Here is a 20108-nt window from a genome sequence, read left to right as displayed (position 1 = left end):
GCCCGGCCGCACTTCCGGAAGTGACGTAGGAGTGTCAACATGCAAGATGGCGGCCCATCACCGGCAGAACACGGCCGGGCGGAGGAAAGTGCAGGTACGGGATCCCCGCTCCTCGGCCCTCCGGACGCGGCTGCGGGCTCCGGGTCCGCCTGCAGCGAGCGGGTGCCTGCGATCGCGGCCGGCCGGGGCAGCGCCGTGGGGCCAGGGGGCTGGAGCGTGGCCGGCGGCGAGGGGTGGGGCCGCGGCGTTAACGGCTTGAGGAAGGGGAGTGGGTGGCCGACCTGGTGGCTGGGCTCGGTCCGGCCGTGCTGGCTCGTGGTTTCCTCGAGTGCCGGTGCCGCTGTCCCGCAGGAATGGGCTTGCGGGGTCCGAGTGGGCTCCTTCCCCGCCCACCTGCCGCCCCCTTCCCCTGCCGTTCTCGGAAGCGCTCAGCCCGGGCTGCGTCTGAGCCAAGGCCTCCGGGCGGTTCGGGGCGGGTGGGCGGCGGCGGCGGCGGCGTGGGTGGCGGGAGTGGGCCTGTGCGGGGGCGTGTCTGCGGGGGGCTCCGCTCCTGGGAGCCCCCGGTCGCTCCTGGAGCGCGCGTTCTGCCAGGTGAGGTGGAAACGACGTGAGTGTCTGCTGATGATCGTGGGCAGATTATAATTTTAATTATTTCGGCATTTAATTTCATCTTCGTTATTTCATCTTCACGGTGCATCTTCGAGTCGTTCATGTCTCTGTAATTTATTATCCTACCTGCCGGGTGTGCTGTGTGTGTTCCGGAGTTCACTTTGGTTTGGAGTACGTTTAAGACTCTGGGTATCCATTATTTTCAGCGATGCAAGGAGTGAAAGCCCACAGGTATATTGTATGTGGTCATGGCCATATGATGCATTTATTAAACATTAATAAATTAAGATTTATTAGACTTAGATCTGTCCCCAAACGGTTGGGGGTGTAGAGATGACTAACACCTAGACTTTCTCTATTATGTACTGCACTACGTGTGGTTCTACAGGTTGAAACCCATCAATGTTTAATAGGGCAGAGGGTTTCTTCGGGAAGGTGACCACAGCAGTTTGTGGTCTTGGGAGCAGTTCATGTCTTTTTTTTTTTTTTTTAAAGATTTATTTTATTTATTTGAAAGACAGAGTTACAGAGAGAGGTAGAGCCAGAGAGAGAGAGAAGTCTTCATTTACTGGTTCACTCCCCACATGACCACAAGGCCAGAGCTGCGTGGATCCAAAGCTAGGAGCCAGGAGCTTCTTCCGGGTCTCCTCTGCGGGTGCAGGAGCCCAAGGAATTGGGCCATCTTCTGCTGCTTTCCCAGGCCAAAGCAGAGAGCTGGATTGGAAGTGGAGCAGCTGGGACTTGAACCTGCTGCCCATTTTGGATGCTGGCACTACGGGCCAGGGCACTACAGGCCACAGCACTGACCTCGAGCAGTTCACATCTTTTAAATGCATTTGAGGCTGGCGCTGTGGCTTAACAGGCTAATCCTCCGCCTTGCGGCGCCAGCACACTGGGTTCTAGTCCCGGTTGGGGCACCGGATTCTATCCCGGTTGCCCCTCTTCCAGGCCAGCTCTCTGCTATGGCCCAGGAAGGCAGTGGAGGATGGCCCAAGTCCTTGGGCCCTGTACCCGCATGGGAGACCAGGAGAAGCACCTGGCTCCTGGCTTCGGATCAGCGCGATGCGCCGGCCGCAGGGGCCATTGGAGGGTGAACCAACGGCAAAAAGGAAGACCTTTCTCTCTGTCTCTCTCTCACTATCCACTCTGCCTGTCCCCCCCAAAAAAAATGCATTTGAAATGCAAAGAGACAGAGACAGAGATCCCCTATCTGCTGGTTCACTCCCCAACAACAGCTGGGGCCAGGCCGGGCTGAAACCAGGAGCCTGAAGCTTCATCCACATCTCCCACTTGGGTGTTAGGAACCAAGCACTTGAGCCATCGCTTGCTGCCTCTCAGGGTGCACGTTAGCAGGAAGCTCCATTGGGAGTGAGGCCAGGACTTTGATGGAGGAGGCTGGCATCCCAAGGGGTGTCTTAATCCCTGCCAAATGATTGCCCCTACATCTGTTTTATGGACCTTATCGATCAGTGCAATATTCTGAGCATCACTAGGTGTTTGAAGAACTGTGCAAAATTAGCAAGAATCTAAAATAGCTTCCTTGTTAAGTGCCTTTAAATGTATTTATTAATTAATTAATTTATTTATTTGCGAAGCAGAGGGAGAGACAGAACTCCCATCCACTGGTTCACTCTCCAGATTCCCACAGCTGGCCAAAGCTGGGAGGTGGGAAGTCAGTGCAGCTCTCCCACAGGATGGCTGGAACCCAGTTCCTGGAGCCATCACCATTGCAACCCAGCTGCAAGGAGCTGCAGCCAGGAGCCAGAGCTGGGAGCTGAACCCGGGTACTCCAGTGTGAGCTGCAGCATCTTGACTGCTGGGCTGAATGCCTGCTCTGTTAGGTGCATTTGTTTAAATGTTTACTTATTTTATTTGAGAGACAGCGAGAGAGAGAGACAGACAGAGAGACAGAGACAGACCTTTCATCCACTGGTTCACTCCCCAAATGCCCACAACAGCCAGGGCTGGACCAGGCAGAAGCCAGGAGCTAGGCACTCATTCTAGGCCTGCTGTGTGGATGGCAGGGATCCAAGCCCTTGAGATGTTTGCTGCCTCCCAGCATGCTCGTTAGCAGACAGTGGGATGGGAAGCCGAGGGGCTGGGTCTCAAACCAGGCACTCGGATATGAGATGCAGATGTCCTGAGTGGCCACTTAACCTCTGGGACAAAGGCCTGTCCCTGTTAGCTGGTATCTTTTTCCCCCACAAATACTTAATCTTTTTTTTCTAGGTTTTCTTTAATAGAGAAGCATACAGGACGTTATTTATAGTCACCCTTCTGTGTGGTAGAACCCCAGAACTTCTTACTCATATCTAGATATAGCCTAATACACACAATCAACATTTCCCCTATTTCTCCCTCCCCAAGTCCCTTCTCAGCCGCTGGTAACCACCATTACATTTATAACTTCTATTTTAATTGCTTTAGTGACAGGATTAAGTAACTCCAGCATCCAAGCCAGATGATGAGAATGGCTCCTCCTCAATAAAATGTAATTCAAAATCGTAACTTAATTATATTCTAGAGACTAGGTGGGCGACTCCTTAGGGGCTGGCGACAGGTAATCAGGCATCTCAGTTTCTTTCTTTCTTTTTTTTTTTTTTTTTTAAGATTTCTTTATTTACTTGAAAAGAGTTACACACAGAGAGAAGGAGAGGCGGGGTGGGGAGTCTTCCATCTGCTGTTTCACTCCCCAGTTGGCTGCAACAGCCGGAGCTGTGCAGATCCAAAGCCAGGAGTTTCTTCCGGGTCTCCCACGTGAGTGCAGGGGCCCAAGAATTTGGGCCATCTTCTTTTTTTTTTTTTTTTTTTTTTTTTTTTGACAGGCAGAGTGGACAGTGAGAGAGAGAGAGAAAGGTCTTCTTTTTCCGTTGGTTTGTCCCCCAGTGGCCGGTGCACTCTGGCCTGCGCACCTCGCTGATCCGAAGCCAGGAGCCAGGTGCTTCCTCCTGGTCTCCCATGTGGGTGCAGGGCCCAAGGACTTGGGCCATCCTCCACTGCACTCCCGGGCCACAGCAGAGAGCTGGCCTGGAAGAGGGGCAACCGGGACAGAATCCGGCATTAAACAACTTACAACATGAGGCCCCCTCCCCAACACAATGAAGAACGATCCAGCTTAAGAAGTCAACAATGTTCAGGGGGCTGGCACTTGGTGAAATGGGTTAAACCCCCAGTCTTCAGTGCCGGCATCCCATTTGGGCACTGGTTCAAGTCCCGGCTGCTCCACTTCTGATCCAGCTCTCTGCTATGGCCTGGGAAAGCAGAAGATGGCCTAAGTCCTTGGGCCCCTGTACCCGCGGAGGAGACCCTGAGGAAGCTCCTGGCTCCTGGCTTCAGCTCAGCTCAGCTGTGGCCATTGTGGACATTTAGGGAATGAACCAGCGGAAGGAAGACCTTTCTCTCTCTCTCTCTCACTAACTCTGTCAAATAAATAAAAAAAGAATAAAAACAAAGAAAATATTTGAGAGGAGAGAAAGAGTCAGACACAAAAGGGAACCACACTTGAGTGGCAGGGACCCAAGTAGTAGAGTCATCACCTGCTGCCTCCCAGGGTCTCCGTTAGCAGGGACTGGAATCAGGAGCAGAGCTGGAACCCGGGCACTCCAGTGTGGGATGCCTGCAGCCCAAGGTGCCACTTAACCCCTGTGCCGAATGACTGGTCCCCCTTCAGACGTTTTCAAACGCCTTGGGAACAAAACTGCTACTGGCTGAGAACCGCTTCTGTACTTCCTGTTTTATGTTCCAGATATAAGTGATTTTTTTTTTTTACTCTAAATGGTGCCATAGTATTCACTGTTTTGTGTCTGACTTCGATAAAACTTAAAAATGAACGTTCTCAGTGACCTAGAATTTCTTATCTAAAAATGTGTTCTGCAGAAGTACACAGACATTTCTCTGCCTCTGCTTACACAAGTGTTTATTACAGGAATGGTGTCATTGTGGAAAACAAAGTATCCAGATGTCCACTCTCAGAACTCAAGCTGCCTTCAGTTGTCAGACCAGTTACAGTGCATTCATGTAGGGGTTAATTTGCAATTGTTCCATGATGAACTAGATCTGTGTTGTTATTATTAAGGAAATGTATTGGGACGTCAACAGCATAATCTCATCTCCACAAGGGAAATGATGCATTTTAAAAGTCTGGGGGCCCAGCACCATGGCTCAGTAGGCTAAGCCCCTGCCTGTGGCTCTGGCATCCCACAAGGGTGCTGGTTTGTGTCCCAGCTGCTCGTCTTCCGATCCAGTTCTCTGCTATGGCCTCTCTGCTATATAAAGATAACTAAAAATGAGTCTTAATGAAGAATGAGATGGGAGTAGGGGTGGGAGGGCAGGTATGGGGAGAAGAACTGCTATATTCCAAAAGCTGTACCTATGAAATTTATATTTATTAAATAAAAGCTTTCCAAAAAGAAAAGAAAAGAAAAGAAAAACCCAGATACATGCACACACTCACACAAAGAGTAAAAGAGCTGGTTTACTCCTCCAGTGCTGCAGGAGCTGGGACCTCAGTTCAGGTCTCCCCTGGAAGGGGCAGGAAAATAGTTGCTTGAGCCATTGGTGCTGCCTCCCAGGGTCTGCATTAGCAGCAAACTGGAATCAGGAGCTGGAGCCAGAACATGGCACGTGGACATCTTAACCAGTAGGCTAAATGCCTGCCCCTGATTGAGTGATCTTTTGAGACTTTTTGAACTAAGTAGACTGTTGCCAAATCCTGGCTTCCCAAGGAGAGCTCCTTACAAATTGGCTGGATGGGCCGGCGCCGTGGCTCAACAGGCTAATCATCCGCCTTGCGGCGCCGGCACACCGGGTTCTAGTCCCGGTCGGGGCACCGATCCTGTCCCGGTTGCCCCTCTTCCAGGCCAGCTCTCTGCTGTGGCCAGGGAGTGCAGTGGAGGATGTCCCAAGTCCTTGGGTCCTGCACCCCATGGGAGACCAGGAGAAGCACCTGGCTCCTGCCATCGGAACAGCGCAGGTGCGCCGGCTGCAGCGCGCTACCGCGGCGGCCATTGGAGGGTGAACCAACGGCAAAAGGAAGACCTTTCTCTCTGTCTCTCTCTCACTGTCCACTCTGCCTGTCAAAAAAAAAAAAAAAAAATTGGCTGGATGTCCACAGTGAATGACTTTTTAGGTATGATGGATAAAAAAAAAAATTGGGTGCCACCGTCACATCTTTTTTTTTTTTTAAGATTTATTTATTTTTATTTGCAAGGCTGAGTTAGAGAGAAGTCTTCCCTCCCCCGGTTCTCTCCCAGATGACTACAACAGCCTGGGCTGGGCCAGGCTGAAACCAGGAGCCAGGAGCTAGGAGCTTCCTCTGGTGGGTGCAGGGGAGCAAGGAGTTGGGTGTCCTTTGCTGCTTTCCTAGGCCCACCAGCAGGGAGCTGGATCAGAAGTGGAGCAGCCAGGACTTGAACAAGCACCCCTAGGAGATGCTGGCTGCCCAACCTCCTATGCCACAGTGCTGGCCTCATGACATCTGTTAAAACAAGAGTCGGCAACCTTTTTCTGTAGAGGGCCAGATAATAAATATTCTGGACTTTGCAGGGTATTCTACTATATTACAGTCCCTCAGTTCTGAGTTATAAGCATCTAACTCTGCTGTTACAGCTTGAAGCTAGGAATGGGCTAAACAGCCTATTGGCTGGGAAGTAGCCTAACACAAAAGATCTGTGTGTTTTCATTTCTAGGAAGTTGTGAAGCAGGCAGAAGTAATCTTTGGTGGCAGAAGTCAGATCTAGATCACCTGGAGTGGAGTGTGGAGATTGGGAAGAGAATGAAGGAGCTTGTTAGGCTGGTGCCAATGTTCTGTATATGTTGATGTGGCATTGTATTAGCTGGGTGTATTCATTTGTGGGAAGTATCTGTGGTATGCATAAGGTTTGTGCATGTCACTGCATTAAATTTTACTTGGAAAAAACATAGACAAATAACTGGTAAATGCTAAGCATGCTAAAGTAGTTGAGGGGTATTTACTGAGTATTTATTGGTGTGTGCAACTTATTTTTAAGGGCATCAAAAATATTAATCAAATGCATGGATACATAATACAATAAAGCAAATATAGAAAATGTTAATTGAAAAATGTATGTGGTAGATATGTGGCTGTTTGCTGTGTAAATTCTTTTGATTTTTGTGTGGGTTTGAAATTTTTCGTAATAAAACTGAGGGGAGGGTCATCTTTAATGAATAAAGAATGATTGAATAGCAGTAGGCCGTGGAATAGGGGAAGTGAGATTTTAGTTCTGGGGCCAGAGGAGACCTCGCTGAGAAGCTGACTTTTGAGTAAGGAGCTCAAGGAAATGAGGAAATCAGATAGCCACCCAGCCATCTGGGGCAGGCACGTTCCAGTGAGAATATCAAGTGAGGCTGGCGTGTTCCCCGCCTGTTAGTGGAGCAGTAAAGAAGACTTTGTGGCTGGCCTGGCCTGAGGGAAGGCAGAGTAGAGATGGAATCAGAAAGGCGATTGACGGGCAGATCATGGAGGGTCCTGTGGGTCATGGTAAGCTCTGCATGACATAGGAAGCAACTGAGAGGTTTTGAGCAGAGCAATGCTATGATACAACATAATGACCCGAAGTTTCACTTTGCGAGATTTCACTGACTTGCCATCAACCATGGGCTGAAAACATAGGGTGGAAAGTTCCAGGAGTAAACAAATCATGAATTTTAAATTGTGTTAGGGCTGGCACTGTGACGTATCAGGTAAGGCTGTTGCCTGCAGTGCCAGCATCCCATGTGGGCGCCAGTTTGAGATCCAGCTGCTCCACTTCCGAGCTAGCTCTTGGCTGTGGCCTGGGAAAGCAGTGGAGGATGGCCTAAGTGGAGGATGGCCCAAGTGCTTGGGCCCCTGCACCCATGTGGGAGACCCAGAATAAGCTCCTGGCTTCTGGCTTCCAGATTGGCAAAGCTCCAGCCATTATGGCCATTTGGGGAGTGAACCAGTGGTTAGAAGACCTTTCTCTCTCTGTCTCTCTCTCTCTCTCTGTCTCTCTCTCTCTCTCTGCTTCTGCCTCTCTATAATTCTGCCTTTCAAATAAAAATAAATAAATCTTAAAATTTTCAATTGTGCGCCATTCTGAGTAGTGTCATGGACTCTCAGCCTATCCAGCCCAGAATGCAAATCATCTCTTTGTCCAGTGTATCCATATGTGTGAATATGCCAACCACCTATAGTCACTTAGTAGCCATCTAGGTTCTCAGTGTCTTGGCTATAGGATTGACTGAGCTAGTGCTACAGAACTTGTGTTCATGTAACCATTAAAAACTTAATAATGACCCCAGATCGAGAGTAGTGATACTGGCATTCAGATATGCTGAAGAGAAGCCTTAAAGTGCTTCCATTAACAGAAAAGGTGAACACACAATACAGTATTTTCAGAGAGACCATATTCATGTAGCTTTTATTTCAGAATATTGCTGTAATTTTCCTCCTTGCTTATTACTTATTGTTAATCTCTTACTGTGCCTGATTTATAAATGAAGCTTTATCATAGGTATGTATCAACAGGAAACGGCCTAACACATAGAAGATTTGCTACTGTCTGTGGTTTCAAGCATCCACCAGGGGTCTTGGAACAGATGCCCCGTGGATAAGGGGTGACACCTGCACAGGTGTTTCGTAGGTGCAGCCTGGTTGCTGTATTCAGAACAGGCCACAGTGGGGCCAGGGTCAACTGGAAAGACCGGGTGGAAAGCTGTTTTAGTAATCCAGGTGCTATGAGATAGTGGTTCCATCCTGAGTGGTGAGAAGAGACTGAATTCCGGATGAGTCTTGACGGCAGAGCTGACGGGGCATACTGACAGGTTGTGAGACGAGAGAAAGAGAAGTAAGGGAGACACTGAGGTTTTTGTTTGTTTAAGATCTATTTATTTATTTATTTATTTGAAAGGCAGAGAGAGAGAATCTTCCATCCGCTGGTTCACGCCCCAGACAGCTGCCTGCACTGCAGGCTTCCCCCATACGCCACAGCGGTGGCCCTGGCACTAAGGTTTTGAGCCTGAGCAACCTGAAGGATGGCACTGCTGTTAAGTGAGGTGGGGAGAACCACAGGCAAGGCAGTCTGGTGACTCTGGACGTGTTCTGAGCAGGACATCACTTAGATAGCCATGTGGGCATGAGTTAATGCCCTCCCTGGAGGAGCCTCCGGGATTAGCCCAGTGTCTCTTGTGAGCCTGAAATGTTTTAACATTTGTTTTCTTACCTGTGGTGTTTTTTTTTTTTTTTTTTTTTTTTTTTTTTTTTTTTTTACAGGCAGAGTGGACAGTGAGAGAGACAGAGAGAAAGGTCTTCCTTTGCCGTTGGTTCACCCTCCAATGGCCGCCGCGACCGGTGCGCTGCAGCCGGCGCACTGCGCTGATCCAAAGGCAGGAGCCAGGTGCTTATCCTGGTCTCCCATGGGGTGCAGGGCCCAAGCACTTCGGCCGTCCTCCACTGCACTCCTGGGCCATAGCAGAGAGCTGGCCTGGAAGAGGGGCAACCGGGACAGAATCTGGCGCCCTGACCGGGACTAGAACCTGGTGTGCCGGTGCCGCAAGGTAGAGGATTAGCCTATTGAGCCACGGCTCTGGCCCTTAGCTGTTTTTAAGTGAATGATTCCATTATATATCTGTAATTGATTTCATATAAAAAAAAATTAGTTACCATGGTAGGCAGGCTAGGCTCTCCCCCCAGGTAATCATACCTCAGTTCCTGGAATTTGTGGACCTGTCATGTTAGCGTGATAAGAAAGATTCCATGGATACAATAGCGTTATAGACCTGAAATAGGGGTATTATCCCAGTGGGCCCATTTTAATCATATGAGCCCTTAAAAGCAAAGGACTTTTCTCTGGCTGGAACAGAAGTCAGTATCTTCCTTGTGAAATGTGTTCTGAGTGGTCTGTTTGTTATAATTCCCATTATAACATTATATATATATATATACACATATATATACATACACATTATTTCATTACATTATAAGAGTTTTGCTTGCTGCCAAAAAGCTTTCTAACTTTTTCTTAGTTGTAATTATTTTTGGTCAATTCTCTTATGTTGTCACAAGGAGCAGACAGAAATCACCAACAGTAGCCAAGTAGGAAGAATGCTTAGATGGGCAAGTTTACTATGTTACAGGAACTCAGAATCCTATTTTGCTTGGTGAGTCAGGATGGCTGTCGTGGGAGGGACCTGCACACAGAGTGTATACAAGGACCTGGAGCAAGGAAGAGTGGCAGGAAGGGCCAGCAAGGGGCATGAAAACAGCTGGAGGATTTGCGCAGAGGTGAGACACATCCCAGTTTACGTTTTTAAAAGATTACTCTGATGGCTTTGGAAAATGGAGTAACAAGAAGACTAGGAGAGGAATCCGGTTAGGAGACAGTTGGAGTAGTTTAGCAGCAGACTTCCTAAGTTTACTACACTACCATAATGCCAGATTTCCTTCTCCGCCAGCCCTTTAGTGTTTATAGAGTAAACTAAAACTGGACTTTTATTGGCTTGAAGAATCAGTTTAAAATGTATTTTTTTTTCTAATTTATATTTAATTTATTTGAAAGGCAGAGAGAGAAATCTATCTGCTGGTTCACTCCCTAAATGCCTGCAACAGCCAGGGCTGGGTCAGACTGAAACCGGGAACCTGGAACTAATCTGTATCTGTCATGTGAGTGGTGGGGACCCAATTACTGCCTTCTGGAAGCTGGAATCCAAGTAGAGCTGGAACTAGAACCTAGGCACTCTGATATGCAATGTAGGTATTAAATACCCACCCCCACACCCAAGTTTTATATTGAAAAACATGAGATTTTTTTAAAAAGATTTATTTATTTGAAAAACAGAGTTAAAGAGAGGCAGAGAGAGAGAGAGAGAGAAGAGAAATGTCTTCCATTCTCTGGTTTACTCCTCAAATAGCTGCAGTGGCTGTAGCTGGGCCAATCCAAAGCCAGAAGCCAGGAGCTTCTTCCGGGTCTCCCACGTGGGTGCAGGGGCCCAAGGACTTGGTCATCTTTCACTGCTTTCCCAGGCCATAGCAGAGAGCTGGATCAGAAGTGAAGCAGCCAGGACTAGAACCGGCACCCATATGGGATGCAGGCACTGCAGGCAGCAGTTTCACCCATGATACCACAGCACCAGCCCCAAACATGAGATTTTTTATATAGATTGACTGCTAATGGACTCCACTCCATTATTGCACAGCTTGTAAGTTCATACAAAGCGTCTGTCGGTGTGTCTGGCAGGTTTCCTATGTGATCCGAGACGAGGTGGAGAAGTACAACCGCAATGGAGTCAACGCCCTGCAGCTGGACCCAGCACTAAACAGACTGTTCACAGCCGGCCGGGACTCCATCATAAGAATATGGAGCGTCAACCAGCACAAGGTAAGGCCGGATCAGCTTTGCTGTCTACGCTCAGGAAGTGCGGCTCAGGTGACTTGTCACGATCTCCTCCTTTCCACAATTTCACATTCGCTCTCTCTGTGCACCCAGGTACTTGGTACACTTTATAAAGACACTGCAGTCAGCACTCTGTCAGCCTCTGAAAAAGTCATCGCTAGGAGAGTTTCAGAAGTGTTTTAGCTAAGGCGGGGACGCCATGAACTAGATTTGTCTTAAGGACGCTCTACCACCAAGGGACAGAGATTTGGCTGATGGAGAATTGTTTTCAACAATTTCTTTTTTTTTTTTTTATATATTTTTTTTATTTATTTGAGAGGCAGAGAGAGGGAGAGACAGATAGAAAGGTCTTCCATCTGCTGGTTCACTCCTCAAATGGCTGCAATGGCTGGAGCTGGGCCAGTCCGGAGCTAGGAGCTTCCTCCTCCAGGTCTCCCATGTGGGTGCAGGGGCCCAAGGACTTGGGCCATCTTCTACTGCTTCCCCAGGCCATAGCAGAGAGCTGGATTGGAAATGGAGCAGCCTGCACTTCAACTGGCACCCTATGGGATGCTAACACCACAGGTGGAGGCTTAGCCTATTAGGCCACAATAGTGGCCCCCAAAATTTATATTTCTGCCTATTCCTCTTATCTGGCTTGCTCACCAGGAGACATCTGTTGAGGAGTGTTTTGTTATACCCTTCACCTAGAATGTGCCACATTGAAGACACTTCATGGGCAAACAGAATAGTTTTCTACAAGTCTGAGAAATAATGCTATTCAATCTTGACATAAAACAGACACCATAACAAGGCTGTCTGAGGTAGTGCAGGCAGGTTGCCAGAATCTTCCAGGTTAGTGGCCAGTGGTGTTGTCCCTCATTTGTTTGAACTTCTTTGAATTCCCACAAGAGTGACATTCCAATTCAGACGTTAAACATGTTCCCCCTTATGGTATGCAGGTTTCAACCAGTAGAAAAATCCTACTTTTAAAAAAAAGCACAGATTGAATTTGAATATGTATTTACACTTATAATTAATATTGTATGAATGTTTGATTTTCTTTATTTGAAAATGAAGCCTATAAGGCCTTATTAGATCACATAAAGCTGGTGTGGAATTGTGAAGATTGGAGTGGGTGCTGTGGCGTAGCAGTTAAGGCTGCAGCCTACAATGCCGGCATCCCATATGGGTGCCGGTTTGAGACCCAGCAGCTCCACTTCCAATCCAGATCCCTGCTGATGGCCTGGGAAAAGCAGTAGAAGATGGTCCAAGTCCTTGGGCCCTGGCACCCAGGTGGGAGATCCAGAAGAAGCTCCTGCCTCCTGGCTTCGGATCAGCTCAGCTCTGGGTTTGCAGCCATCTGGGGAGTGAATCAGTGGATGGAAGACCTCTTTCTCTCTGCCTCTCCTTCTCTCTCTGTGTAACTCTGATTTTCAAATAAATAAATAAATCTTAAAAAAAAATTAAGAAAGAAAGAAATTGTGAAGATAACATGCTGCCCTTCTTCATGAGTTTTAAGGTCAGCTTAAACAGAGACCAGGATTCAAGTAAATGTAATGATAAATCCCCAAATGGATAGGAGCCCCTTGTGGGAGTGTCTGTATTGTAAATGGCATAAAAAAGAAGATTTGAGGACGAAAAAGGAGTGTTTATTGAGTTCTTAATTATGTGCCAGACACTCCTGGCACTTTGGTACCCAACATGATTTTAATTGTCACAGTAGTCACTCCAGGCAGCTGTTAGGATCCATTGTCATAGATGGAAAAACAGGCTTGGAGTTCAGTGGCTAGTAAATGACAAAGAATTAGAATGCAAGCGAACTTAAAAAGCTTGAAGCTAGACCTTGTATTTTTTTTTTAAGATTTATTTTTATTTATTTGAAAGAGAGTTACAGAGAGAGGTAGAGACAGAGAGAGAGGTCTTCTATCTGATGGTTCACTCCCCAGATGGCTGCAATGGCCGGAGCTGTGCCGATCTGAAGCCAGAAGCCAGGAGCTTCTTCTGGGTCTCCCACGTGGGTGCAGGGCCAGGCCCAAGGACTTGGGCCATCTTCTACTACTTTCCCAGGCCACAGTAGAGAGCTGGATCAGAAGTGGAGCAGCTGAGACTTGAACCGGCGCCCATAGGGGATGCCGGCGCTTTAGGCCAGGGCTTTAATGTACTGTGTCACAGCACCGGCCCCTAGACCCTGTATCTTTTAAAAGTCTGTGTCTTTCTAGCAAGCTCCACAAGTCTGAAGTTCACAGCAGGAAAAGAAACTACTGCTTTGCCCAGTTTCTGGATAATGTTTCTTTTAATCAACTCAGTCCAACCAGCTTTGAATTCTTTCACTGGTGGAAACATTGGTGGCTCGATGTCAAAATCCTGGAAAGTGAGGAAACACTGGGTGCTTGACCTTGACATGCTTTTTAGTGCTTAGATTTGAATTGGACTGTCACTCTTGTGGGAATTCAGAGAACTTCTAACAAACGAGAGACAACAGCCCTGGCCACTAACCTGGAAGAATCTGGCAGTCTGCCTGCCGGCACGACTTCAGATAGCCTTGTTCTACTGTCTGTGTTTTGTGAAGGCTGAATAGCATTGTTTCCGACTCGTAAAGAGCTCTCTCCGTGCCCATGCGTGTCTTAGACGTGACGCGTTTTAGGTGTAGGGTGTGCACTCCTCAACGGACACGTCCTGGTGAGTAAGCCAGATGAGCGCAGTAGAAGGATCTGGAGTTCCTGAATTGAGATGGTGATGCAGGAAGTCATCTCCTAGCTCTCGGGTTCCATTTCTTCCCGGAAGGACTGTGCATATTGGGAGAGAAACATTCAACTCCGAAGGTAAAAATAGCAGTAGGAAAGTTAGCAGCAGGAGAATTCACTCCCTTCTGCTGTCAGACAGGCTGCACCGCACTCCTCAGACCCGCTCCCGGCCCTGCCAGCTGCTCTGAGAACTTCCCATCCACCACCCAGCCGGCAGGTTCCTTCAGGTCCTGCGCTTTCTAGTAACCCCTGCCTGTCACCCTTGGGCTCCACCCGGGCCTAGCCCAGAACTTGCTGCCCTCACTGTCACACGACAGAAAGGTGAGCATTTATCCCAGAGACTCGGGCTTGTGTTAACCCTAAACCTGCGCTGATACACAACTGTTTACGTCTGGTAGCCGGACTCTTCACTGCTGCTTGGTGAGATTCCGCTCTGAATTCATTTGTCAGTCTGAAGCTCTTAGAGCAGTGCGTCACGTTAGCTAGGTCCTCAGGGCATCTCCAGTTCGTAATGTATTTCAGTCTCCAATGTGTGAGTTTATGGTGTGTCGTTGCAGCAAGATCCATACATAGCGTCCATGGAGCATCATACAGACTGGGTCAACGACATCGTGCTCTGCTGCAACGGGAAAACATGTAAGTGTCCTGGGCTTATCTGGCCTCTGGGAGGTTTTGATTCAGTTGGGTATACAGGGTTTTTACAAAATTCATGGAAAATGTGTATTTTGAAAAAACTGTGCAGGCATTTCAAGTTTGTTTTACACCAAGATACCCTGACCTGTTAATTCCATCTTTCCATGAACTTTTTGAAGTACTTGCGTATTTTTCATGTTTTGTAAGCTTTTCCCATTTTTTTCTATATAAGCTTTTTAAAAGTGAAGTATAACATACATACAGAGAAGTACACACCTCTTTAGATTACAGTTAATACGAGTTTTACGAAGTGATGCCTGAATTAAACAATGTTACCTGAAGCCTCCTTGTGCCATCTTTTCAACATTACCCCAGCCCCAAAGGAACTGCTCTCTTGTCTGAACACCATACATTAGTTTTCCTGCATTTGAACTATGTATAGGTAGACTCATACCATAATATGTTATTTTAGCCATATTAGTACCTCTGTTTGTTCTTGTCTTGGTAAGATCTATTTCCTGGTTTACAGGCCGAATTAGAGAAATTTTTCTCAAATTGGTTGAACCTTCAACTGGAATATTATAAATATTTGTCCTGCCTGTTAAAAAAAAAAAACCATCTGGGGATAGGCATTTAGTGCAGAGGTTAAGATGCCGTTTGGGACTCTGCATCCCATATTGGAGTGCCTAGTTCAAGTCCCAGCTCTGATTTCAATCCAGCTCCCTGCCAGTGTCCATCCTGGGAAGGCAGCACATGGTGGCTCAAGTCCTTGGGTCCCTGCCATACATGTGGGAGACCTAGGAGCAATGTCAAGCTCCTTGCTCAGCCTGGCCCAGCTCAGCTGTTGTGGGCATCTGGGGAGTGAACCCACACACTGAAGACAGCTCTCTCTCTCTCTCTCTGCTTTTCAAATAAAATTAAAATAGATAAATAATTTTTTTTAAGATTGGAGGCAATATGCTGTAGGTTGTAGAAAGAACTTGCAGGTATGTGTGAATATTAATTTAGAACAATGTTATTTTTTATATTGTTTTAAGATAGTTTGTTATAAGTCATATTCTAAAGGGCTTGTTCATTCTTTGCCTCCTCTAGTAATATCTGCTTCTTCTGACACAACAGTAAAAGTATGGAATGCACATAAGGGCTTTTGCATGTCAACACTGAGGACACATAAGGTAAAACACTAACATGGCTGTTGGTGTCTTTGCTGTGGCACTGGGATCTTTGTACTTTGTGTGGCTCTTATCCTAGTGAGCTTTCGAGTAGATCATAGTGTGTCTGTTCTGTTACAGGATTATGTGAAGGCCTTAGCATACGCCAAGGATAAGGAACTGGTAGCCTCGGCTGGGTTGGACAGACAAATATTCCTTTGGGATGTGAATACTCTAACAGCGTTGACTGCCTCAAATAACACTGTCACAAGTAAGGTGTTTGAAAGTGATTTCTTTGAAAGAGATCCAAGTTGGCATCAATAAGGAGTACTTTATAAAATAGCGTTAATGGTTTTGTATCGAGACAGTGGTTTGTATTTTGAGAGTGCATCTGTCTATACCATTCTAGTCCCCAAGAGGATGATTGAACAGCAAGGAGATAGTTCCTCACTGTAATCTGAAAATGGTGACTTTTCCAGATATAACCTGGCTGGTTTTTGTACATGTGCATGTCTTAGCTCCCTAGCTGGAGTCAAGGCTATATACTGTCTCAGCATCTAGTCCGTGCTGGGGTTCTCATGAGCCATCACTAGGCCCTGACTCTAGATTTGAGACCTGCCTCAGACCCTGACAAGGGGGAACAGAACCCAGAAAAAAGCACACGTGTCGCAGGCTTAGTGGATAGAGTCTCTTCTAGATACACCTTGCTTAGAATTGTTTAAAGAGGATATCACACACACATTTTTTCATGATTATAAAAACAGTATTAATAGCTAAGCCTTACAATATAAGCAGGCGTTTTTCTAAACACTTTACGTGTATTAACTCCTTAATTTGTAACTCGTCAATTTTCTTGTTTATATTTACTTATTATAAAATTAGGACCATATCATATAGACAGTTTGCTATGCAACTTCTTTTTTTTTTTCCTTGAAAATCATTTTTTTCGCAGACATGCAATTTATTATATAAGATAAATTATATAAAAACCTTCACTTGCAACAGTTTACAATTTTGTTTCTTACTGTTTCATGCTGTAAATTTTAAAGTGTTAAAAGCTGATAAGAATAAAATTAGGATCAATGAGACTCAAAGAAATGTTTAGCAATATTTTTAATGTCAATGACGTTAATGTTTTAGTTAAAAAGTTTTTGGGAAAGTGGAATTAAAAGATACTGTGTATTTCCTGTGAATCCTGGAGTCCTAAATACAGCATAGTCACTTCCACAGGCTGCTGAGCACAAGATCTGAGGCCAGAGAGGCAGTGATGAGAAGACCTTGATGTGCTTGGTGCCCTGCAGGAAGCAAATATCTGTGTGCCTCGGAGCCCTCAGTCCTGGCTTCTGAGTTCCATGGAGCTGCTTGCACCTGCTTATTTCTCTTTTTAAAAAAACAAACAAACAAACTTTTATTTAATGAATGCATTTTTATAGGTACAACTTTAGGACTATAGTGACTATTTGCCCCATACCATTCCTCCCACCCTGACTCCTGTCCCCCCTCCTAGTCCCTCTCCCATCCCATTTTTCATTATGGTTCATTTTTACTTTATATACAGAGGACCAACTCTATGCTAAGGAAAGATTTCAACAGTTTTATGTTACTTCTTGCACTTTGGTGATGCAGTGGGTAGGAACTTGATTCTTGCCATATTCACTCCCTGATTTCCTTCCCAAGTGGTTGGACCAAATTTCTTCTCTCGTGAGTAATGTGTGAGACGGCTACTTGACTGTGTTCTTTCAGAATTAGGTCATCAGTCTGGTTTTGTATTTGATTTGCTACGTGAAAATGGTATTTTTGATATGATTTATGTTTTCTTGAACAGTAGATTGGACTTCTTTATATTGATGGGCATGTGTACATCTTTGAAAATGCATTACTTATGTGGATAGTTTCAAAATAACAATGTAATTCAATTTAGCAAATACTTATTGAGCACGTGTGTATACTGTAGTCTGGAAAAGAGGTAAATGTTGCTAATGATGCTGTTTAGAATTACCTCCATGTGGGTGGATTTCTTTTCCTTAGAATTTCATATAGATTTTCTAAATTGAATAATTAAACTTGCAATTTCTGCTAAGTAATTACTAAAGACTAAACTGATGATTTTGTTAACATTTAGCTTTGTTTGTCTCAATAGCTTCTTCTTTAAGCGGGAACAAAGATTCCATTTATAGCCTGGCCATGAATCAGCTGGGAACCATCATCGTATCAGGGTCCACTGAAAAGGTAAGGGGAGCTGCAGAGAGTGAACGTTTGCAAGCCAAGAAGCCAAAATAGCTTTGTGTGTGTACACGTATACAGTGGTGCCCAGAGGGTGCTGAAGGAATTTTTGTTGTATCTCTGTAACTACTGTGTGGCTAGTGATGGGAGGTGGCGGGGATGCTGTACATTATGGACGTCACAGAGGCTCCCTAAGGTTGGAGCCTTCAGTGGTGTCCATTGGCAGAAGTAGTATTTCCTTATCCAGATCGAATGAGTGTCATTTAATTTGTGAGTCGCCTGTTACTGACTTTTGATCACGGATGTATCCAGTTTGCGTACTGTTCTGTTAACATCCGCAGGTTTTAAGGGTGTGGGATCCCAGGACATGTGCAAAACTCATGAAGCTCAAAGGGCACACGGATAATGTGAAAGCATTGCTGTTGAACAGAGATGGCACACAGGTAAGCTGCTGAGCTCATCAGAAATGTCCTCACTGCGTCTACTATGGTCTAGGTTGATATGAGCCACAAACCATGCAATTACAAATCATAGTCTAATTTTAATTATTTAAAATGCTAAATTGCACATGTAATATCCCACATTTAAAATTGTTTGCATCATTTTTCAATAAAGGCAAAACAAAGAATTGTTCTAAGGCAAGTATGCATGTGCAGTTAAGGTACATGGTAGCAAAAATGACTAAAAACATCTGTGTGAAGCAGAGGAAGCTTCGGTATTCATTGTTCTTTCGCCAGCTTATTAAGAGAAAAAATTTCTTCACAGGGTGTCTGACTCAGGTTAGATTTTGTCAATGGCCTATGTGGATACAGTCTGTAGGTTTAGTTTTCTAATATAATACTTAGAGTCAGTATTTCAAAGAAAAACGTGTTGGTAATGTTTAAACGTCAGCTCTGTTGGCCATGTAATAAGTGAACTGTAGATGACAGGTCTGTTTGCTCTGTAGCCATGGGAAAGGAAGTTGTCATCGATGTCAATCACAAAAATCCAGAAGACCTGAGCAGCGGTTTATGGTGTGACGTCCCTGTACTGCACTGCGGCCCCCCCCCCCCCTCCAAGCTGTTGCTTCCCCACAGGGCAGTGGTCAGCTCAGGGGGAGCCGGGCTGCTTTGTGATGGGGCGAGAAAAGGATGAGGAGACAGGTGACGAGGCAGGAAATGCCGTCGGTCTGTGTCACTCCTGTGGGAGTGACGACCGTAGACAGCATCTCCTACGTGAATCAGGGAAGCCTGCGTCAGAGCTGAGAGGAAAGTGTGATAGACCAGCCAAGGGCAGGGGGTCAGCTTTGAGAAATGGGAGAAGAGGGGTCCTGGGAGACGGGGCCGGATCTTGGTGTTGAGAAGACTCGTCTTCAGTTTGCTCGGCTGCCACGTGGGGATAGTGCTCTGTAGGATGTGTCGTGGGGATCGTGCTCTGTAGGATGTGTCATCAGTGAGCCTGTACTTAGGAGTGTTTCCTTGCTGTAAGGCAGGCATTTTGTAGTATTCTTGAGTTCCGTGCAGCAGCATCATGGGAGTCTAAGAAACCCAGCGTGCTCGGCCAGCCCCTCACTGTTGTGCGGTGTAGCTGCAAGACTGTCCTTGAGACGGTTGTCCGGGCCTGTTCAGTTCCCTTTGTCTGGCACTGGGCTGGATCACACGGTCTCCATGGTTTCCAGAAAGTGGCTGTGGGCCTGGCAGATGTCCTAGAGCTCCTCTTGTCTGCTGCACCCCATGCTGTGTTCCTCTCCTCCCCCTCCTCTAAATGTAAATGTAAACAAACAGTGCCATAGTGAATTCATTACGTAGTGAATTCATTAACAAAGCAACTACCATAACTACCCATCGGGGAACAGTGCGGAGGACACTCGAGTTCTTGCATCCTCAGAATTGCTCTATAGGATCGCAGTGCAGGGTCTTGGGTGGCATAGATTTTTGGATATTGCACATTTTCCGTGACTTTTCGAAGACCCCTTACCAGTGGTTCCCACGAACATCTGCGTGTTGCCTCACTTCCCTCCTGCAGGGGAGGATCCTTATTTACCCAGTCTACCTGAGGTTCTCCCCAGGGGAGCTCCGCCCGTGAGGAGGTCTGGTAGCAGTGTTGTTGGGGCAGAGCTGTCCCTGTGCTCAGGCAGTCACTTACGTGAGGAGCTGGGACCCTGCCCTCCTGCTCTGAGTTTTGTCACGGCCTGTGGATTAGTGTTTTTCTGGTAACACAAGTCCTGCTGAATCTAGCTTTTGGGCCTGAGAGTCTCCGAGCATCTGGCCACTTCTTGCCCTGACTTGCCTTGTCCTCTTGACTGCGCTCTTTGGGCAGTTGAGGTTGTGTGTGAGTGACCGTCCTGCACGCGCTCCTGTGGGTTGGCCACCCAGCCCCAGAACGCTGGCACTTCCCATCGTCACTGGCGAAAAGCC

The 20108-nt window shown here is 46.6% G+C and overlaps 1 protein-coding gene across 1 annotated transcript in view; it reads left to right on the top strand.

Moving 5' to 3' along the window:
* The first annotated feature begins 24 nt into the window (after positions 1–24).
* WDR48 (WD repeat domain 48) overlaps positions 25–20108 on the top strand; it is a 43516-nt gene continuing 23432 nt past the window's right edge. The window contains exons 1-7 of the mRNA XM_062200672.1: positions 25–94; positions 10824–10964; positions 14263–14341; positions 15431–15513; positions 15631–15760; positions 17630–17718; positions 18054–18155. Coding sequence (XP_062056656.1) covers positions 47–94; positions 10824–10964; positions 14263–14341; positions 15431–15513; positions 15631–15760; positions 17630–17718; positions 18054–18155 — 672 coding nt within the window. The 5' untranslated portion in view covers positions 25–46. The remainder of the gene's footprint in view (positions 95–10823; positions 10965–14262; positions 14342–15430; positions 15514–15630; positions 15761–17629; positions 17719–18053; positions 18156–20108) is intronic.

This window comes from Lepus europaeus, chromosome 9 (genome assembly GCF_033115175.1).
Source record: "Lepus europaeus isolate LE1 chromosome 9, mLepTim1.pri, whole genome shotgun sequence".
Taxonomy (NCBI): Eukaryota; Metazoa; Chordata; class Mammalia; order Lagomorpha; family Leporidae; genus Lepus; species Lepus europaeus.
Note: the sequence above shows the minus strand (reverse complement) of the source record. Positions and strands in the feature narration are given on the sequence as shown.